The 23,348-nt window shown below is 43.3% G+C and overlaps 2 protein-coding genes across 2 annotated transcripts in view; one reads left to right on the top strand and one right to left on the bottom strand.

Annotated features, from left to right (window-relative positions):
• Positions 1-23,348, bottom strand: part of LOC118083835 (dynein axonemal heavy chain 11-like) — a 240,858-nt gene that overhangs the window by 148,294 nt on the left and 69,216 nt on the right. Inside the window, exons 32-38 of the mRNA XM_060272909.1 lie at positions 19,754-19,914; positions 10,698-10,854; positions 7,759-7,904; positions 7,502-7,618; positions 6,444-6,582; positions 3,433-3,525; positions 1,030-1,224 (exon numbers count right to left, since the gene is read on the bottom strand). Of these exons, the coding sequence (XP_060128892.1) occupies positions 1,030-1,224; positions 3,433-3,525; positions 6,444-6,582; positions 7,502-7,618; positions 7,759-7,904; positions 10,698-10,854; positions 19,754-19,914 (1,008 nt within the window). The remainder of the gene's footprint in view (positions 1-1,029; positions 1,225-3,432; positions 3,526-6,443; positions 6,583-7,501; positions 7,619-7,758; positions 7,905-10,697; positions 10,855-19,753; positions 19,915-23,348) is intronic.
• Positions 1-23,348, top strand: part of MAP3K20 (mitogen-activated protein kinase kinase kinase 20) — a 342,609-nt gene that overhangs the window by 285,302 nt on the left and 33,959 nt on the right. The window lies entirely within an intron of this gene.

Genomic DNA, 23,348 nt, shown 5'->3' with positions numbered 1-23,348 from the left:
TAGTCCTGCTGGCCACATGACCTGGGAAAACTGTCTGCGGACAAACGCCGGCTCCCTTGGCCTGTAAAGCGAGATGAGCGCCGCAACCCCAGAGTTGTTTGCGACTGGACTTAACTGCCAGGGGTCCCTTTACCTTTACATTTAAGTGCAGTTAGGACTGCAGCCATATGTGGAAAATTGTAACCACAGTCTATGATACCTTGTGAACGATTATCTGATATAAGCAAAGAGAAGAAAGGGTGACCCCAAAGAAATCTCACTCTAGGCGTCTATCGATATTTCTAAGCTATTAAAAAGGACAAAGAGAACAACATTTGCTTTGCTTCAGTGAGGTTTAAGTAAAACGGGCTTCCTTAAAATCAAATTATAGCACGGTGATAAGGGGATGGAATAGTGCACTCACTCTGGTGACTCAAGTGTATCATTTGCTCAAAGGGCAGGTAATGATGAGAGCAGGAGTAATGAATGTGTACTTGTTCCTCCCTCCTCTGTAACCCCAGGAACCTGACCAGTTCTTCCTCGCCTCCCAAGGGTAGAAAAGCCAGTCTCCTTAGTCATTCCATCTTGAACTTTACTTAGGACAAAAGGCGATTTAGAGATAATGTTAACTTGTATGTGTATTGATGATCGGGATTCATGTCTAGCAGAAGCTGAAAAGAGACTAAAATGTGTTTTCTTTAATTAAAAAAAACACCACCCTTTTAAGTTAAGTTTTAATAAAATCCAGGGCATCGGTAGCTGAACATGGGTGCTAAAATGGGCAGAGCATTACACAGCGTGGGATTATTAGTGTGGTTTAATGCCCACAAACTGGGATCATTTCCTGATATTGAGATGGAGACGTTAAAAACATTGTGGCCGCTTCTAACAAGGAAACAGGAAGCCCAATGCTTTCGCTTACTGCTGAACCTCGTAATAGTCGTAGCCAGATGTTGGAACCTACAGGCATCAAACAACAGTGATCATTAAAGCATTCAATCACCCCATTTAGAATGTTCAACAAGCTAAGCAGAAAGCCATTATTTCCACCTTCAGGATAAAGTTTTCCTCGGGCTGCAAATGGAGTTCTGCAATGGACTGGCGCACCAGCTGTTCCAACTTCAGATCCCTTTTCCGTGGAACTTCCAGCAATGGAAACAAGTCGTTGATCAGGCCCAGGAATATAGGGGCATCATTAGTGACTACCTTCGGAAGATTAAAATCCCTGAGGGCTCTCATCAAAACCTTCAGAAAAACCAACATGACACTATAATTAAATGAAATAATAACAAACCATAATATAAGGCATAAAATTAACAAACATTATGAATTAATCATACTTAAACAATTACAACCCATATGGCTTGTTAAACTCAATCTGCTACCTGCAGTGACATAAGACTGGATCCTGTAAATTCAGTGCTACCACATTTCCCCCTCCCCACCATCAATCACGAAGCAATTATTTAGTGTTGTGATTGAGAAAATGGTGTGCTAAAGCCGGCATTATGGTGACATAGGTTAGGTACATTGTGGGGATGTCTGCCAAATTCTCTGGCTTGTTTAATAACCACAACATTGCATTAATGTACACAGGTATATTTCATCCATTTAAACACCAGTTAAGCAACAGCCCAGGCCACCCAAAAGCATAAGAGAAGGGTGCAAACGTATTCTGTCCTACAGGAGCTTAGAGTCTACATTAGACAGCGTGGTAGACTCAGAGTTCTCAAAATGTGGTTCATGAGCTTCACTCAGGTGGCCATTGCCAGTATGCCTGAAGGAACGTCTCCACCCCCATTGTTCTGCCCGGACACTGAGGCCCAGCACCGAGGGCCTTCTGGCGGTTCCCTCACTGCGAGAAGTGAAGTTACAGGGAACTGCCTTCTCGGTAGTGGTGCCCACCCTGCGGAACGGCCTCCCACCAGATGTCAAAGGAAAAAACAACTACTGTACCAGACTTTTAGAAGACATCTGAAGGCAGCCCTGTTTAGGAAAGCTTTTAATATCTGAAGGACTATTGTATTTTAAAATTTTGTTGGAAGCCGCCCAGAGTGGCTGGGGAAACCCAGCCAGATGGGTGGAGTATTATTATTATTATTTATTATTATTATTATTATTATTATTATTATTATTATTATTATTTTCCTTTCTCAGAGGTATAAAGCTGCAAATCACAGCAAGTCAGGGAAGGTGTGAAGTGGGAAAAAGAGGGTGGCAATGCATTTGAAAGGAGTGGGGAGTCAAAATAGGCTTCAGCATCTAGCACAGTGCCTTACAGTCACTAAACAACAGGCAGAAAAATCATTAAGTGGTCCACCAAGACCCTCAGCGATTTTCAAGTGGTCAGGGTGGGTGGGGGGAGGTTTGAGAACCACTGGGATAAAAATACAGAGGGTTTTGGAGAAAGAGCAAGTTTAACAAGGCAAATGCAGTGAGTATCACAGCAGCAGAATTTTGGAGAGATTGGAGAAGTCTAAAGAGTGAACAAGGATGACAATAGAGAAGGTTGCAGTAGTAAAAATACTGGGCAAGGTGTGCTGGGCTCATGGAAAAAACCTGTCCCATGAGCCCTTGCTGCGGAGGGGAAGGAAAAAGCCTATATAAGGCTGCTTCCCCTGGAGCTCACAGCCATTTGGGGTTAGTCTTCACTGAGCAATTTTGGGCACCTGGTTGACAGGGTCAGAAGCATAGCTGCCAAGTTATCCCTTTTTTTAAGGGAAATTCCCTTATGCTGAATAGGCTTCCTCATGAGAAAAGGGAAAACTTGGCAGCTATGGTCAGAAGGAATTTTTCTCTCTCAGCCTGATTGGCACTTAGTTGGGTTATTTTTACACCTTTCCCTCAGTGAAATTATGGCTTTCCTTTGTTAGGTGGAAGTACATTGTTTGGATGAGGGTGGAAATGGCATTGGGCAGGATCAACATAGTATAGGGAGCGCCCTATAAGGGGCCTGAGGGGAGGAACCGTGGGTTCGGTATCTGCCTGGTTGGAATCTGCGCCCTGGTGCCCCAGTGAGATCTTGCTTGCTTGGCTTGCTTGCTTGCTTGTTGGCAAGGTTCCACACTGGCCAACTCCCGTCATACGGGTTTGGAGTGATCCAAACCCAGCGAATCCATTCCATCAACATGGGGCTTGTGGAATGATGAACTGATCCTGGGACCCATTGCCATGCCAACCCTGGCCCTGCCTGCTGCTGTCAATAAAGATTTGGCCTGATTTTATCCCATCACCGTTGTACAGTCTGGTTATTTTGCTGCTCTCGTGGGTCACAAAATGTGCCTGCCTGTGCAAAAGGTGGGGGGGGGCACACACCATGAGATTATACTGAAATATGATATATTAAATTAGATTAAAATGAATCGGTAATTGATGAAATCAACAGTTCTTTGAGAATTAATCTTTCTTAATCCATATAAAGTGAATCAAGACGAAAATAAGACAATGGGTAACCTGGTCTTCAGGTTTGCTTTGGTCTTCTCGTTTCAGTGATCCAGCCACAACTAAAACTGATTTCATAGCTCTAAGACCCCAGTCATAATGATCCTACGGAAGAGAAACAAGCCATCAGTAAACGCCTCATTTTCCTGCAGTTTGCATAGCTTCTTTGACCTCATACACCAGACCTTTAAAGCATATGCAAAGCACATACACACGCAAAGAATCCTGGGATTTGATCAGTAAACTACGGTTCATCAGGAACAATGTTTAAGATTCCAAGAAGGCATAAACAAGTCAATTAAGTGCATTCTATTTAAGGGCACAGTCCACAGCGCTGTCTTCAATGGGTGTTTAAACGCTCATCTTCTCTTTCCAGGGTACTCATTATAGTTCAGAGAGATGGGGTAGGGGTCTTTAAAGCAGAATTCTCAGCATCCTTACACAACTGAAATTATAAGACACAACTGTGAGATGAGATCAATGTAAGTTTGTAGTATACTGTAGGTAGGCCCAAGACGCTTCATTTGGGTAACATAATCAGTACCAGTCATCTATGAAACCATCTTTGAATGTTTCACAGCACTTGTCTACACGGAAATAGGTCCCGTTCCATTCAGTGGGATCTACTCCCAGGCAAGTGTATGTAGGATTGCAGCCTTAGAATAAAGTCTTCTTCCTGCTCACTGATAACCCTTACTGCTATGGTTACGGGAATATATATATGCAGGCCAACCATTCTATAAATGCACTCTAATTTAATAGTTAGTATCACTCAGACCTAGTCTTTATGCTTGCTAGCAGGGGTGCCAACTTGAATAAAATATTGGGTGGCGTAGGTAAGCCCCGCCCCATATAACCAATCACATGATGTGGTGCATGCATACCATTTAAATGGTAATGCCCATCAACTTTTTTGGGGGGGCAGCCCCCTCAAATATTTTATGGGTGTGTGTGAAGAACCCTCAGCCCCTAGGAGTTGGGCTCCTATGCTTCCTAGAATGATCCAGTAAGAGACATAATTAGCCAATGAGCACCGTGTCTTATTGCTTAATTAAATAATGTAAGCAAAGTTCTTAGTACAACTATACTAAGGATTATGATGATCATTTATGCATTGCCACATAATCCTTTTAGGATGATAAGACAACTAATGTGTAAAAAAATAAAATTAAAATCCTGCCCGTTCCCCAGGTGCTATTATTAGCTTGACATTTCCATAGATTCGCCATGGAGGCGTGTTGCACGAGCAAAGTGTAAAAATATAAAAGAGGCGTGATTAAGCATTTCTGATGCAGTTCTCAATGGTTAGTCAAAAATTAGTCAACTCAACATGTATGGGCAGAAACTGTAATTTATAAATAACCACATTCTAATGTAGAAGAAATTTTGGCATCAGACTACAATCCCCTGGTTTAAAAATACATGTGAATTTACAAACCCTTTTCTTCCATTGTCCTGATTTTCCCTCCTGAAATGTTGGAGAGAATGTTTTCCCTGGGCCTGCTGATTTTCCCTCCTGAAATGTTGGAGAGAATGTTTTCCCTGGCCCTTCTGATGCCCCCTTTCTGGAGTTGCCCATGTAGGCATGTTAAGTCTGAAGTGGGCCAGTGAAATCCCGCCAATCTTTCACAGAAATGAATTAATGTTTAGTTACACTGAGAAGTGTGAAATGTGCAATTAATGGACTTAATTAAATTAGGAACCACCAAATGTATTTTAAGAGCTGTTGTTTTTCTTAACTGATTTTAAAAGAATGATCCTTAAATGCACCTTAAATGATCCTTAAAAGGGTTGCTATTATGCTTTAATGTTTTATTTTGTAAGAAACCTTGAGGTTCCCTTCAAGGGTGAAAAAGTCCAACACAAATGTAAAAATAAAGAAATAACTTGCTGTCCTTTGATTTTATTTTATTTTAGTGTGGCCCCCAGTTCCTGGGCAAAGCATATTCAAATTTTAGGTAATGCTAAGATGAATTACTTGAGACTGACTTTCACAAATGTGTGAGAATTATTGGTCTGTCATTTAATACATCGCCAATAGTAACTGTTAATAATCTAAATTAATAAATGATATTCATTGCTTTTCCAGCTACCAAAAGCATTGTAGAATTAGCATTTCCCATTTCATAGTTCTGATTAAGACACCTAGATCCTTTTTCAAATGGACTACTGGCAAGCCAGGTGTCCCCCATCTTAGATTTGTGCAGCTGGTTCTTCCTGCCTAAGTGCAGAACCTTACATTTACTGAAATTAATTTTGTTAGTTTTGGCCTAGTTAAGGTTAAGGTCAACTTGAATCCCAGTTCTGTATTCTGTGGCATTACCTACCCCTCCCAGTTTGGCATCATCCTGTTTGTACATAGACATCAATCTTTGCTGTGGAATTTTCCCTCCCTCACCTTACCCCACTCTGTTCCAAAGGTTTGGGTGGAAAACCAGAACAAATGTTGGGGGGCCTGAAAGGAGCAGCTGAAGTTCCATTTCACTAGTGGAAAGTCCTTGTGTAAGCTATGGAACTTTGTTGGATGTAAGCCTTTGTCTACTATGTATTTTTCGTATAATTTGAGGGTTGTACTCAATTGACTTTTACTCAGAGTGAACCCATTCAAATTAATAAACCTAAATCGTTGTTGTTGTTGTTGTTGTTGTTGTTGTTGTTTAGTCATTTAGTCATGTCCAACTCTTCATGACACCATGGACCAGAGCACGCCAAGCACTCCTGTCTTCCACTGCTTCCCGCAGTTGGTCAAACTCATGTTAGTAGCTTCGAGAACACTGTCCAACAATCTCATCCATCTCGTCCTAACTTAGCTATGGCCATTAATTTCATGTGTCTACCCTGAGTAAAATTTAGCTGAATACAACCCTAACATATTGCTTTTTAAGACATTGTCGTTTTAAATTGTGTTGTAGTTTAATGGTTTAGATAGACATGAATAGTTTACTGTAAATAAATATATGAGATATTTATTTTATATATAAAGGTATTCAGTTACTAGCAAATTCAGACTGATCTTCAGCTACCTGTTTTGAAAGAAGTTCATGGCAAAGTTTGTAGAGACAAATGAACTTTCTAGAAAGCAGTCGGGCATCCACAAATCCTTCCGCCACCAGCATTATTTCACAAATAAGTTCGAAGTCTGGAATCACCATTGCACAGGGTCTGTCAAATTAATATAATGCATTAAACTGTGAAAATGTACAACACAGGTCACAAATTATTGCACAATCCAAACCTCAGATTTTCCAGGATGGGATCCAGTGGGGGAATCCATCCTTTTGCTTCTCTACCTCAGCCAGTCTCCTGCTGACACAAACCTTTTCCTTACATCTACTGAACATGCATTTTATATGGATTTTTAAAATAAAAGTTTTTGGGTTGAAATGGAAGGAAAATTGAATGGATCTTCTTTGGCGATCACTCGTAGCCGAGTAAGATTGTTTTCCATGAACACAGTCCAAACAGTGAGTCTGTAAGTGACTGTGGTGGCCAATTCTGGATCCGCACGTCCTTCTACAGGGGGATGTAGGTTTCCGGGCGGGAGTTGAACATGGTGAGGGTTTGCCAAGCATGCCTTCCTCTTAGCATATGGAAGAACACATGTGAAACACACATGGACCAGAAACAGACTGATTCACCCATTCGTAATTTATTTTTTTTTAAAAACAAATTTTAAACATCAGGAATAAAAGATGCAAAATAAATCAGTTGGATTCAGCATTCCTTTTCTGAACAAAGCAAGCAACCTGTGCTGATAGAAGAGCTTTGTCATGACCCCATAGTCTAGCCCTGACCAGAACAGCCAGTCAGAGGCTGTAGAGTCACCAGCTAAGGATCCAGACTGGGTTCATGACCCTGATCTTGGTGGCCAGGAGGCCACTAAACCAGAAGCTGGTTTGTCCACTAGACCAGATTCCAAAACATCAGAGCCTAGATTGTGTAAAGAGGTTGTGGAATGTATTGTCCAAAAACAGACCTTATTGCACAATGGTTATGCAAGCGCATTAGCAGCCAATTTTGTTCTAAGGTTTGTTTTTTTGTACCCAACACAATGCATATTCCTAGACCATTATATACTTACCGGAAAAGAGCTTTAAGGTTTTCTGGAAGTTCTGCTCTTCCTGCATAACCCGGATTAAGAGTTATGAAGATCCCCACGGTTGCTTTCAATTCAATACTCTCACCTAAAAAATTGAATCTGCGGAAAGGTATGAGTGACACTGTTACAAACCTCGTACGTTAATAATGGGTAGAAAATAAAATAAAATAAAATCATGGGTGGAAAATAAATAATTAAATATTGGGAGTGGGAAAGGGGGAGTCTTATTCTCAGCCTACCTTTTCTTCTTGTGACGGATGGCATCCTGAATAGTTTTAACCTGAACAGCAACGACAGACAGCACCTCCACAGAAATGCGGTTGAACTCATCAAAACAACCCCACACGCCAGTTTGGCACAAACCTTTGTAGATATTTCCAATTGACTAATAATGAAGAGATGGCAGACAGGAGAGAGAGAAGAAAATCAGTGGCTGAAAGCTAAGAGAGTTTTGGTGTGAAATATACTCGGAGTCGAGAGTGAATTTCATGCTCTTTATTCAGCTCATATTCATCAAGGAGAAGAAGAGAAGACGAATGGCTCTTTTCCCAAAACCATCTGCTTATATACATTATTTACACAATGGGCCTTGCGTGATTGGCTACTTCAGGGCTACACCTGTGGGCCAATTATATTGTGGATTGACTTCTGCCTGCAGCCTGATTGGCTGCTCCTACAGGCCAATCAGGTAGCAGATTCACTTCTGCCAGCCGCCTGATTGGCTGCTCCAGCAGGCCAATCAGGTTGCGGATTCACTTCCACCTGGAGTTGGATTGGGTAGCTCCCGCTGATTCTGAATCCTATTGTTCTAGGATTCAGCTCAGTACATAACATGGTGCCAAAGCAAGTTTAAAAACAACGGCCTTTGTTCATTATTTTAAAAAATCTTTCATGAAGATCAAGCTATAAATGCCGCAAACAAATAAACAAAAGGCTAAACGAGGGGCTCGTTCTTTCACTGGAGATCCGAAGGCAGCATTTTACATTTTCCTAAGGGTGTAGTCTTGTAAAAGAATGATGTAAAAGGAACACCATCACTTGATATACATAATCTAATCAACAATGCTGACTAAAAATAAATTAAAAATAAGCCACCTCTCTTCACCTTCTTTCCTTTCTGTAATGGAAATGCCCAGACGCAGGAACTGTGTGTTGCATGTCGCTCCTCACCGCATAACAACAGTCACACTAGCTTCGAATTAATGACTTTGGTAAAGAAAAACAATACAGATGGATAGGTCCCATCCCAAATTCTTCCTGCACCCAAAAGATTTTAACTGTAATCTGCCCTGGAACTGAGGTGTGTCTTATAAACAAATGGATGTTTCTGGATTCTGTTGGAAGCAGCTTTCATGCTGCTGCCGGTAACAAATGAGTTCATCACCAGATGCATTCTGAATTGAGGAATTTGGAAAAGAAAAAGACAGGGCTACAACTAACATGCTTTCCTTTCATAACAAACGTTCCTGGCTGAATTCAGTGTTCTAATTTGCAGAGCCAGCTTTTCTAACATGTCCACTTAATAAGCATCATACCCAAGCCTATACAAAAGTGAAGGGGATGAGCTAGCCACTGAGGGAGAGGGCGCAGGCACTTAACTGAAGAAAGGCGCAACACAGAGCAGGATACTCTCGAGTGTGAAAGCCTGCCCTGGTGCTTTGTTCCTTATTGTCTGTGCAAGTCCCAGATGAGCTGGAATGAACTTTAATGGAAGACTTGTCTTCTCCTCACTAACAGTGAGCTTACTTTGGGGGAGGCCTCTAGCTAGTGCAGATTCCAACATGTTGGTTTGGATCCAAACGTAGGCATCTGTGAATGGAAGGGCTAATTCAGGCACCCCCAAACTTCGGCCATCCAGATGTTTTGGGTTACAATTCCTATCTTCCCTGACCACTGGTCCTGTTAGTGAGGGATCATGGGAGTTGTAGGCCAAAACATCTGGAGGGCCGCAGTTCGGGGATGCCTGGGCTAATTCTACCTACAGAAGGCTTTTGATCAAGTGGAGGGATACAAGCTTGCAAAAGGGAGGGAGGGAATGATTTCCATCACCAGTCAGGCACTAACCCGGCAGCCCTTCAATGCTCCCGGGTGTCTCCCTCAAACCACCACAGCAGATTTTCAGATGCTGAAGGGTGATGGAGCAATATGATGAAATTGCTTCTCCCTGCCCCTGGCCCCTTCTGCTTTCTGAAGATTTTCTGGCCAGAACTCTGCTCATTGGTGGTGGATTCACAAAACTACTCCAAAAGTTTTCCAGCCCTGTTTTCAATAAGTTTGGACTCCAAAGATCACAATTTGCAGTAATGTCTATTAGGCTCTTGGTTATCTGTGGGCTGATCTACAGGCCAGAAAATCTCTCCATGCACAGGTACCGCTGCCCATCTCAGTTTCTCAGGGCTCATGGAAGGAAAACAATTTCCCTCAATTCTCCAGTACTATTTACCACTCTATTAACAAAGCTAGATGCAAATGTTTTCATGCTTTGTAAATTTTTCGAATTAATTAACAGAATTCAATTAACAAGACCAGGGGTCTACCTATTTAATTTTCATACTCATATGATCTCTATTATCATCACATTCAAATCACTTTAATGTATGTATCTTCACATCAGTCCTATGTGCTGTGTTGCTTCACTGAGTTTTTCTGCACATGTATGATGCTGCAACAATTTAAATTTTTTAAAGCACTATTTCAATGAATGCTGCTTGAGCTATCAGAATACTTTTAACACCATTACTCCACAAATTTGAATATGGTTCATAATATTATTCTTGTTAATATTATTCCAGCAAAAGTTATTATGGCATCATTTCACACAGCTATAGCAGAGAGCATGTTTCATTTATTTCAGGGGTGGCCAACTCCCAAAAGACTGTAATCTACTCACAAAGTTAAAAACTGGCTATGATCTACCCCGTTTTGGGGGGTTCAGGTCAAAATTGTTGAGCTTTTTTTAGGGGGGAGGAAAGCCCTGTTTCTTTGGGGTACAGGGCAAAAATGTTGAGCTTTTTTTAGGGAAGCCAATGCATTAATAAATATTAACACTTTTTATTTAAACATGTCATATTTCATCATTCCAAAAGTATTTACAGATGCTAGCCATCATCTGGTTTGTTGATCTACTCTTGACAATAATAATTTTTAGGCAGTAAATATTTAAAACAAAAACCAGTACCTTATAATCCATTTGTTCAGAGCAGTTGAAAACATAGACCATCATTCCAAGAGAACGGCCTAAGTCCTTGGTGGTTTCTGTTTTTCCTGTTCCTGCAGGGCCTGACAGTGCGCCACTCATGGTCAAGTGAAGAGACTGTGTCAATGTAATATAGCATCTGTAGAAACAGAAGCATATGTTGCATTCTGACGTGGGGTTTCTTGCATTAGTTTTACTGGCTATAATGCTAGCACTTCAACCCGATTTTTAATGTTCCTTTTTGCACTGCTGTGGGCTTTTTAATCAATATATACTGCCAGGTCACAATACATTTTAAATGGCAGGAAAGAACTATATGCTGGTATAAAGGTAAAGGTAAAGGGGCCCCTGACCGTTAATTCTGGGGTTGTGGCGCTCATCTCGCTTTACTGGCCGAGGGAGCCGGCGTACAGCTTATGAGTCATGTGGCCAGCATGACTAAGCCACTTCTGGCGAACCAGAGCAGCACACAGAAACGCCATTTACCTTCCCGCTGGAGCGGTACCTAATTATCTACTTGCAGTTTGACATGCTTTCGAACTGCTAGGTTGGCAGGAGCTGGGACCGAGCAACGGGAGCTCACCCTGTCGCGGGGACCACAGCGCCACCCACGTCCCTTCATGCTGGTATACTGCCACCAATTTCTTCAATGCAAAACTCCCAGGATTTACTGAGTTGGGGAAATTGCAAACAAAGCTTTTTTCCTGGAAACAATTAACATGGAAAGGAGCACTAAACCCTTTCTAGATCCCACTAGATTTCTAGAAGTGGTTTTTATGTTGGGTGAAGGATCACATAAAATGCAATGAACAACTAAGCGAATGTCATGGAGATCAAATAAAGTGCCATCTGAGCCCAGTCGTATTTCTGTACATCAGAAAAGGCTGCAGAAGCAGCACATTAAAATCTAGCCAACAATGCAGATGAGCAGGAATAAAGGGTACTTGAATATTATTATGTGGTAGTAAAGTAACTACCATATTGTATCATTCTTGCCAACCCTGGCTACAGGGAGCTCTCCAGGGTTCTGTTCAGTGATGACTCCACCTTGGATTGGACTGGACTTCTGAACTGACATTACTCTTCAAAACCTAACAGTTTAGCTCAACCTATGAGGACTCTGAGGACCTTACTATCACCAACCCTCTGGGAAGCCAATGGAAACAGCTGGCCAGGGGCCCAGCAAGGAGCAACATCTTGCTAGGGTTTTCCATGGAACTCTCCCACCAAGTAGTGCTCAGTTCCACCAGACAGAATTGAGCACCAAAGGGACTTCTATTAATGGTGTAGGAACTCAAGCAAGGTATAAAGCAATAGAACAGGCATCCCCAAACTTCAGCCCTCCAGATGTTTTGGACTACAATTCCCATCTTCCCCGACCACTGGTCCTGTTAGCTAGGGATCATGGGAGCTGTAGGCCAAAACATCTGGAGGGCCGCAGTTTGGGGATGCCTGCAATAGAACAATTTTATTATATTCTTCCCCAAGGTGGTTTATTCATTTAAAAAAGATTTGCAAACTGCCATGTGATTAAAAATAATCAAAGCGGTTTACAGCAATAAAAACATAAAAACATAAATAAAAACTATAAAATAAACGATAAACGCAGACATCAATTAACAACTGTGGAAGGGTATATTCTTAATTGCCTGCATATACTTAGTGGAATAGAAAAGTTTTAAAACAGGCATATAAGGCATCTGTTGACTCACTAATACACAAGAACAGCAAAACTAACCATACCAAAAAATAAGTTTATCTGTGATTTCCATGTTGATTAGTGTAAGGTTGCCAGATTTTTTTCACTGAATCCGGGGACAGTTTTCAACTTCAATGGATTTTGTATGGGGACTGATTTGTAAATCTGGGGACTGTCCCTGGGAAATGGGGACGTCTGGTAACCTTATGCTAGCCTCAAACTCTAGTTGGAATCCAGCAGGATAAGCATGGGTGGAAGGGCACAAAACAATATCATTTGTAGAAAACAAAAACTGCACTTGGTTTACAACAATTTCTCCTCAAACTCTTCATCCATAGGAGGAAGCCATTGGCCTAAGCAAGTCCCAGTAGCATTAATTCTACACATTGCTAAACATTTACAGATAAGTTTGACAAGCTCCCCCCCCCCAACGTTTCCTCCTTGATTCCTCTTTCCAAACTAAAAGTGTCGTGTATGAACTTTTGGTGACATTTACTCTTCCCAAAGCCCCGTCTTGGCCTTTCCCCTTCCACCATTTATTCAGCCTCGGTTGAGACAGCTTTCTAGGATTCCTGCCACTGACATTGTTCACTAGCTTGAAGAAATATCTTCTCCTATTTACCGCCCTGTGGTCTTTCATCTCTCATTCTAGAAGGCCCCACCAGGTCCTCCAGCTTTCTCTGAATCCTCTTCTTCCTCATTAGTCTTCTTCTCCACCCTTGATCTTCATCTCCTTCACCTTTGTGATTGTCTTTTGTGTGCTCTCTGATATCTTTGACTTCCATAAAACCTTTCCCCGTAGCGCTACCATACTTTTGCTTTTTTCTGTGACCATCTCCACATGATCCTCTAACCCTACAGTACTTCTTATTATTACTGTATACCTGTTCTCCTTGTACTTTGCAAGTAGGTCTGCCTCCATTGGCTTCTGAAGGAGTGGGCTATTTCCTTTGTCCTTTCCTGATCACAATGCTCTACTTTTTTTCCTTAAACTCCACAAGGTGCCCTCCTTTGTTTGTTCTTGCATGCCCTCCTCCAGCACATTGATCCTATGCCTTTACTAAGATCTAATTGATCATGTCACTCTCTGCCCATCTGGTGAAATCTAAGTGGCCGGCCTTTCCTATCTTTTTTTTAACCAGCTGTTTCTGTCATGTACAAGAATGTTATTGTTCTTTTCAAAACTTTTAAAGTTTCACACACACACACAAATGGGGAAGGATTGGTGAGGGATTCAGTTATAGCTAGGTGGATAACTTCATTGTTTAAAACCCACACACCCTGATACCTTTCTCTTAGAGGCCATAAGAAATGCTTTAACATATTATAAAGAATGGGGAAAAGTTTCTCCTAATGCACAACTTTGAAAGAAGCATGGGACATTATCTATTCTATTTTATACATTTTTACTGCAGAGAAAAAGAGAGCTTTTCTAGCAATTGTGGAAATGTACCGGTAGCTTTTCTGCCTCTAGTCAAAAGTAGTATGAGAAGGGCCATGGAGTAGGTAGAAAATTCACCACACTAAATGCTGATAGTTAAGAGAGTACGGTACTTTCCTATTGCTTTGTCTCCTGTTACCTGTCAAAATAAGAGCTCTGTGAAACTTGTACAAAGCATGGAAATTAGAAACACCTAGCTTAGCAGGAAGATAATATTCCCTAGCATATGTGAACAACATACCGGTAGATGTTGCTCTTAACATTATCTCCAACTAATTCCTTTGTGTCTGAGAGCATTTGGTGAGCTGGGTTAGCCTAAATGAACAGTCTATGAAAATTAAAAGCTTGCTGGTGGGTGAATTTCTACCAAGACAGTCCAGTTAAAACAGTTATAATCTGAAGGACAAAGCTTGACCCTTAGATGTGGCCTCTGATTTCAATGAGGAAAGGATAGCAACTTTATCTACTTCTAAGTCAACACCATGACAAATTCCTTTCAGTGACTGAAAGATGTGCTTCTATTAAATGGACACTTGGCCACAATAATCCAAGGCCACAGTTCAATTTGAAATTTCTGTAGTTGTTTTTTTTTAAAGCATCTACCTGTAGAGATCCATTTAAGACTCTGTGAGTCATGCCACATGTTCTTGCGTTCGGTATTTCAAAGCCTATAATGGCCATTGAGATGCTTATTTATTAAGAGCTCAGGCCTGTATATTCACTGAGCCAAGTCTGAAGGGAAGAGTAATCTGAAAATGATTATGGAACAATACATTCAAACTTGAGCACTAATGGGGATCATTTCCTGACATGGAAAATGGGTTTGCTTGGAGACAGAGCAAATGATAGGAGAACATTTAATCAGTGATTATCTTTGTGGTAGCTTGATATTCCCTTCATCAGCACAACCTGCCCTTTATTATATTTTTCAGAAATCCCACCTTCTTTTAAATGAAGGCAGAAAAAAAGAATTAGGAAGGTCTGGACAGCAATAAAAAATTTAAAAAATGTCTCACAGTCCTCTTGATCTTATTCTCAGTTCCATCAGTTTACTTGTATTTAGAAACCACACACAAAATTTTGATTTTCATGTACGCAGGCCTGAAATCTGGTCAACTATGGTTGTGTCTGGTTTAGATAATTATGACAGGATCTGAGTCTCCTAATAAATCAACACATAGAAAACAGGTGTGGACATCATCTTCACTAAGCTTCAGCACCATCCAACTATTAGCAAAACAGGTACCCAAAGTACTCACAAAATCTTTTCCCCATATGCAACCCTATCAAAGATTGGTCCATTCAGTGGCTTAGGTCCTATGTTGCCCTTCCACAAAGGAAACACACATTCCATTCACTGCTGGCTCAATTTTTCTCTAATTTTCTCACCACCTCCCACATTCTTCCAGAGGGCCTGTTGTGTGGCAATATGCCCTCCTTCCCCAGAATAAAGACTCATGACACCGGAATAAGATTTAATTAATTGGGTGGTTAAGGCCACAACTTTATTAATCCATGTAAAGCGGAATTGGCTTAGGCGTTGGAACCTAACGGACTATATCCGACTCCAACCCGTGTGTTGAAGTCTATGAGAAGTTAACCACCAGCGAGGAGCCCCGCGACGTAAATCTACTAGAGCTCCCCCTGTGGCCACCGAAGGGGCGTGCCTTACGGCCCAGGCAACTCCAGGCTCAGGACCAAGCCTCGCCCCCGGAATCCTTTAACGGAATTACTTCTCCAGATTAGGGCAGCTGATGACGTGACTTGCCCCTCCTCCATCTAATTGTTATGTAAATTTCCAACGCCTAACCGCCACTCGAGCCCCCCCTGGCTCGCCGCCAATCCGCTTCCAGTGATACCACCCTACACCGCGATTCAAAGTTAATTAATTAATTATTTTAAGCATTATCATTATTACAGGGGCTGTGGTCCTAGTCTCTTATTCACCTAGTTATATACTCTAGCTTGTAACCAATCTCGGATTTCCGCAATAATGTCCTCGAGCCATACATCATTCCCCATTGGTGACAGATGCACGCCGTCATAGCGATAAAGGGCTGCTTCGCTCTGTTTCAAACTCGGGTGCGAGACAACACGGCCATTCAGGGATATCACCCTGCGGATCACGAAGGAATTCAGGCGCCGCCTGGTTCTGTTCATAGCAATAGGGCAGCGTCCATCGCGCCAAGTGCGCCTCTCCAGCAGGGAGGACCAAAGCAGCGTCATCCCCGGGTTCCCCAGGCCCAACTCCATCGCCCTACGGCGGGCCCAATGGACTATGCTGTGCCCAGCTATCCAAATGCGCACTATCTGGCCACCTGGAAAAAACAAAAGATGACAACCGGGGATCAGCTGTGGCTACCCTGTCAATGCTACGTGCGAATGTACTTCTTGTATGCGCTTGATTTCCACCTCCCCAGGTCCTGAATTCTCTCGGATGACAGGCCCAGGTGCATGGCTGACGTGGCCGCGCCAATCCGGAAAGAGTGGGCCGAAAACTCGCTGGGGTCATACCCGCAATAGGCAATGGCCTTGCGCAGGACCCTAGTAAATTGATGACGGGTAAGCCCGTGTAATGCCACTTTGCCGACAAAGGTCCGTATAGTTAAAGCTATGGTTTTCCCAGTAGTGATGTATGGAAGTGAGAGCTGGACCATAAAGAAGGCTGATCGTCGAAGAATTGATGCTTTTGAATTATGGTGCTGGAGGAGACTCTTGAGAGTCCCATGGACTGCTAGAAGATCAGACCTATCCATTCTTAAGGAAATCAGCCCTGAGTGCTCCCTGGAAGGACAGATCGTGAAGCTGAGGCTCCAATACTTTGGCCACCTCATGAGAAGAGAAGAATCCTTGGAAAAGACCCTGATGTTGGGAAAGATTGAGGGCACTAGGAGAAGGGGATGACAGAGGACAAGATGGTTGGACAGTGTTCTCGAAGCTACGAACATGAGTTTGACCAAACTGCGGGAGGCAGTGCAAGACAGGAGTGCCTGGCGTGCTATGGTCCATGGGGTCACGAAGAGTCGGACACGACTAAACGACTAAACAACAACAACAACAAGCCTTGCCTTGTCCAGATGAATAAGCAGGGGACCCGGGCCGGCAGGGCGCAGGTGAAGGAACCTCCTGGTATCTTTTACCGGACACGGCCCAGCAGCCCCTGTCGCTGGGAGGCGCATAACAGCGCCTTTTCCTTTTTGGTCAGTCTTAGACCGTCGGATGTGTATTAGCACCTGGGCGTCGGACAGAGACACATCCCCTACTAAGATGCCCCGTGTAATGCCATCTGTGTGGTCCTCACAGACCACCTCCCCCACTCTGAGCGCACCAAAGTAGGCTATCGAAAACGCTGCTGAAAATAAGCGCGCTTCGAATTTCGACCAGCAAAGGGTCCTCAGATGTTTGTGTATTTGCGCCTCCCGTACATTCAAACTTGAGCACTAATGGGGATCATTTCCTGACATGGAAAATGGGTTTGCTTGGAGACAGAGCAAATGATAGGAGAACATTTAATCAGTGATTATCTTTGTGGTAGCTTGATATTCCCTTCATCAGCACAACCTGCCCTTTATTATATTTTTCAGAAATCCCACCTTCTTTTAAATGAAGGCAGAAAAAAAGAATTAGGAAGGTCTGGACAGCAATAAAAAATTTAAAAAATGTCTCACAGTCCTCTTGATCTTATTCTCAGTTCCATCAGTTTACTTGTATTTAGAAACCACACACAAAATTTTGATTTTCATGTACGCAGGCCTGAAATCTGGTCAACTATGGTTGTGTCTGGTTTAGATAATTATGACAGGATCTGAGTCTCCTAATAAATCAACACATAGAAAACAGGTGTGGACATCATCTTCACTAAGCTTCAGCACCATCCAACTATTAGCAAAACAGGTACCCAAAGTACTCACAAAATCTTTTCCCCATATGCAACCCTATCAAAGATTGGTCCATTCAGTGGCTTAGGTCCTATGTTGCCCTTCCACAAAGGAAACACACATTCCATTCACTGCTGGCTCAATTTTTCTCTAATTTTCTCACCACCTCCCACATTCTTCCAGAGGGCCTGCTGTGGAGCAGATTTTCAGGAGACAAGAGAGGGCTGCTGCAGAAACTGGCAGAAATTACCTGCCTGCTTGCCTCCCACCCCTTCCTTCCTTCTGGACCATCTCACGAGCAGAGCTCCATTCATGGCAACTTAGCATCCAAACCCATTATCTTTATCCGTATCGTCTCCCTTTCACACACCACCACAATGGCTCAATATGCCATTCTTCCTGGAACATTTCCAGATCAGCACCACCCACTGTAGGTAGCAAAATGGCATGGAAATTCTCTATGCCAGGCAGAAAAACAAGTGCCACATACTACGTGGAGGCATGCATCACACGATGAGGCTTTTACAAGCCTGGTAAAGACAAAGTGTAGGCTATTCCCCATGTAAAATGATCCTTATGAAGGCTTTGAGAATCAGATTTTTCTTACTGGTGTCATGCATCAGATAACACAGCTTTGAAATTATCCTGTCTTTTGGAGATGTTGTCAAAACTTTCTCCTGCCTTGACTTTTTTATTTTTTTAAAAAAATCTTGCCTGGAGCTAATCTTCATGCCCTGATCTCACTGTTCCTGGCCTACCTTCATCTTCTGCAGAAAAGACACCAGAAAAGAAAGATGCTTTTTGATGCTAGGCGAGCCAACTGTGCCTGTTTAGAGCACCTGGGCTGTGCCCCTGCTTTGTGTTTCTGTGTGTATGTGTATCCCGAGTACAAAAGATGCCGACGCCTGTGGCAAACAAATCTCATTCACTTCTTAGAAGCTTATTTCCTTGCCTGATCCTTACACAAAATGGTAAATTAATAGGAATTTTCCATATTTTCATGCCACTTGGCAGCTTGATTATTTAAGTGCTTACTCGGTGCATTGAAAAAGAAACCCTAATCACCCCTTCAAAGTACATGGCTCCACACAAGGCTTCCCATGTCTCAAAATACAGAAGGATCATCATCACCATCATAATAGCATGGCAGCTGTGCTTTCTGCTAGCCAGGAAAGTTAGTCCTGTATACAGCAGACACACCTCAGCTACTGTCTGCCATCTGCCTAGTTAGCAGGCAGACAGCCACAGGAGGAGATAGAGACAGCTGCTCCCAACAATGCAGAAAACATCAGTACTTCCTTAAAGGCTCTGGCAATGTGGATAAACAATTTAGGCAGAAAGAATATTCAAAATTGCTGCAGATTTTCCCCCTGCAACTGTTATTATGCATTGCACCACAACAAGATGATTGTGTTCAGTGGAAAGCGATTTTTATTCAGCAACTCTTAAAGAGTTCTGCACATGCACTCTCTTTCTTTTTAAACAGAGTGCCAGATAACAAGTCTAAAGGACCATTGTCCTGGACAAAAAGCGTTCATTACATGCTAAAATATTAAAGGGGTGTCCTTTTTAAAATGAAATACACAGCTATTAAGGACCAATTCAGCACGGCTCCTTCAGACCTGAGGCCCAACATAAGAAAATACAATGAAACATCTTGATTTCAGAGACAGGGAAGCTCTCTAGATGTTGTTGGACTCCCAGCTGACCTTTGGCCATGCAGGCTGGAAAGGAGTCTGGTGGGAATTTGAGTTCAACACCATCTGAAATGCCACGGGCTCTCCACCCCTGGTCTGTTTTACGAAAGGATGCCTGCTGATGAAAGGAATTGCAAATGTTGCCCTCCTATCTGAATATTCACACTGTTCATCACATTCCAGGATCCATCTCTTTTATTCTTATATGTTCACTGGCAAATTATGAGATCGAGAAGGACCTCTGAGAGGATAGAACATGAAGGCCTATCACCTCCCTCTCTCACAAACCGCCTCCCTTCAACCAGTTTCAATGCGGTCCTCACCTGTCGGTCAGTGGCGTAATTACAAGCCTGGGGCTGTTTCCAAGGTATTCATAAAAGTATTGAAACTGAGCGTCACAAATGTTGACGAAGCACTTGCCCTGCTCTTCGTCCCACCTGTGACGCAACTGTGATAGCCAAGTAAACGCTTGTCCATTGGAAACCTGAAATGTAAAGCGGAAGAGAACAACAGGTTAACAGATGTTTCCAGAAACAGCCCAATGAGTAAGGAGAGAAAAGGGTGGTCTGGACTTTTGCCTTTCTGGCCGCAGTTGCTTCTTGTGCTGGCTGAACATAATCCGCTTTTGAAACTCCCCTGAATTTCAAAAGCAGCTTATCAAGTGCAGGGCTGCTATATAAGAGCAAGGGGCAGAAGGATCCTACTGCCCCCACAGAGTTCCCTGCGTGGAGCCCGGTGGCCTGTAGTTTAATGTAGAGATAAAGGGGCCTCTAAGCTCCTTGGCCTCACACTTGATGCTTAAGTAGGACCCAGCCACCAAGCAGAAGGAAATAAAACACTCTTTGCATACGTTTATTGGGCACAGCTATTCAGTTTACCTCTTGAAACCATCAGTTGGTTCTGTAAAGGGCAAGCCATTGACAAAGCTCAGCTACTTTTCTCCATCTCTTATATTCCTTCCTTAAAGACAAGCTACACAGAATATATATCTTACCCTCAACAAGAGCTCAAATGCTTAGCACTTCGCATTGCAGTAGCCTAAACCACTAAAGTCCTGTTCAAGCCCTATGAAAATGTATAAAAGTGAGGGGACCCAGTTTGCAACTACAAACCGTATGGCAGGTTTAGCATTCCATGCAAATACACTCTCCATGGAGAACTGGGTTAGGAGCATAGGATGCTGCCATATCCCAAGTCAGAAACATTGGTCCAACTAGCTCAGTCCTGGAGGGCAATGGCACCCCAGGGTCTTCCTTGGTCCTCTTGGGAGATGCCATGGATTGAATCTGGGACCAAAGCAGATGCTCGCCTTTACCACCAAGCTATGCCCTTTCTGCTATCTGATTCTCCCTTTGCAGTTTTGTCATAGACCAGCTGATGAACTGATATGTCACTTATGAAGTCGCACCATATGTTGGGAAGCCTTCCAAGCATTCAACCCTTCCATCTATATGCCAATGTATTAAATTGAGACATCACATTGGACAACTGACAATGCAGGTCCTTGAGTAGGATGGTCATGTGCCCTACTTTATAGAAGACGTTATTTGAAGGTACCTTCTATTTGAAAGCTATCTGGTTTAAAGGTAAACAAAATGATGGGAGAGCAGCAGATTTGAAGTTGCGCACCAACAGACTGAGCAGGAACATAGCTCACCTGGTCTCAGGCTTCCCCATTATAGTAAGATCTATACTGCATTTATATTCAAATCATAGGTTCCCCCCCCCTAAATTTGCATGTATATATTATCATATGCAGCTTTTATGCAAACCTATCTGGCTTTTTGCTCTCTTTTACAGTGAATCATTTCCTCTATTTCGGTGATGTGTAATTAGCCACCACGTTCCTTGATTCTCCCATGTCTTTCAAAGATACAGTGGTACCTTGGTTCTCAAATGGCTTGGCTCCCAAACAAATCAGCTCCCAAACGCTGCAAACCCATAAATGAGTGCTCCAGTTTGCAAAAAAAAAAATTCGGAAGCCAAACATCCGACGCAGCTTCCACAGCTTCCGATTGAGTGCAGGAAGCTCCTGCAGCCAATTGGAAGCTGCACCTTGGTTTTCGAATGGTTCCAAGAATCGAACGGACTCCTAGAATAGATTAAGTCCGACAACCAAGGTACCACTTAGCTTCACAATATTGAAAATAAGGAACCAAACCTGGCCAGCTTTATGCTGAGCCAAATGACTGGACGTTCAAATCTAGTACTAACTACTCTGACTAGCAGAAAATGTCTTTGAAACTGGAGATTCAAGGAATTCAGCTGGAAGGGGGGTTGGTTCTGACAGGTTTGTCATGAAGATTTGGCACTGCCAAGACACACACCACAGAAGGGGTTCCATGTTCCATTGCTGACCTCCAGAGCCTCAGTTCTGCGTCTCCTCTGCTATTGCTGCCTCTTCACCTACCTAAGCAGTGAAAAGAGCATGGAGGAGGAAGAGAAGAAGCTTCTCCATCCCTTGCTGTCTCCATCTGGGCAGTGTTGCAGATTGGGTCAGAGGGATAGTGAAAAGTAGTTACAGAAGGGAACCAAGGGAGATGGGGAAGGGCGCTGGCAAGATGTTTGTTAACCCAGGGACCCAGGTGGCGCTGTGAGTTAAACCACAGAGTCTAGGGCTTGCTGAGGTCGGCGGTTCGAATCCCTGCAACGGGGTGAGCTCCCGTTGTTTGGTCCTAGCTCCTGCCCACCTAGCAGTTCGAAATCACATCAAAGTGCAAGTAGATAAATAGGGACCGCTCCGGCGGGAAGGTAAACGGCGTTTCCATGTGCTGCTCTGGTTCGCCAGAAGCAGCTTTGTCATGCTGGCCACATGACCTGGAAGCTGTCTGCAGACAAACGCCGGCTCCCTCAGCCTATAGAGCGAGATGAGCGCCGCAACCCCAGAGTCGGACACGACTGGACCTGATGGTCAGGGGCCCCTTTACCTTTACCTTTAGTTACAGAAGGGAACCAAGGGAGATGGGAAGGGCGCTGGCAAGATGTTTGTTAACTGGGGAGAAGGGCAATATGATTCTACCTTCATTCCATATACAATAGCTGACTAGACTGACAGTAGAATCTTACTGGCAATAGGGCAGAGTCCTACATCACCTGAGGATGGCAGGCTAGATTAGGAGGCCCAGAGAAGGCTGCATGGTAAGGTAAAAAAAGGTAAAGTACTCCTGGATGGTTAAGTCCAGTCAAAGGCAACTATGGGGTGTGGCGCTCATCTAGCTTCATGCCAAGGGAACTAGCGTTTGTCCACAGAAAGTTTTCCAGGCCATGTGGCCAGCATGACTAAACCACTTCTGGTGTAACGGAACACTGTGAGCACATGGAAACACCATTTACCTTCCCGCTGCAGTGGTACCTATTTATCTACTTGCACTGGTGTGCTTTCAAACTGCTAAGCTGGCAGAAGCTGAGACAGAGCAACGGGAGCTCACTCCGTCACATGGATTTGAACTGCTGACCTTCCGATCAGCAAGCCCCAGAGGCTCAGTGGTTTAGACCACGCGCCACCCACTCCCTAAAAGAAGCTGCATGGTACACGCCCCTCCGTCCAGTCTCTACTTCTCTCAGAAGCTGCTGCCTGAAGAAGCTGCATCACTCTGCCTAATAAGAGAGCCAGTCCTAAGAACAGCCTACTGAGAGCATCTTGCTTGGCCCCCTCCCCGAAAAAGAAAACCCCAAGCTGAAATTGCCTTCTGCATGCAAAGCATGAGCTTTACCACTAAGCCAGGCTTCCTCAAACTTGGCCCTCCAAATGTTTTTGGCCTACAACTCCCACAATTCCCAGCTAGCAGGACCAGTGATCAGGAATGATGGGAATTGTAGTCTCAAAACATCCGGAGGGCCGAGTTTGAGGAAGCCTGCACTAAGCTGTTGGTACACAGAGCATACACACATTTTGAGTGAGACCTAGAAGGCGCTTAT

This window comes from Zootoca vivipara, chromosome 1, assembly GCF_963506605.1.
Source record: "Zootoca vivipara chromosome 1, rZooViv1.1, whole genome shotgun sequence".
Lineage (NCBI taxonomy): Eukaryota > Metazoa > Chordata > Lepidosauria > Squamata > Lacertidae > Zootoca > Zootoca vivipara.
This window is presented reverse-complemented; position numbering and strand designations above follow the sequence as displayed.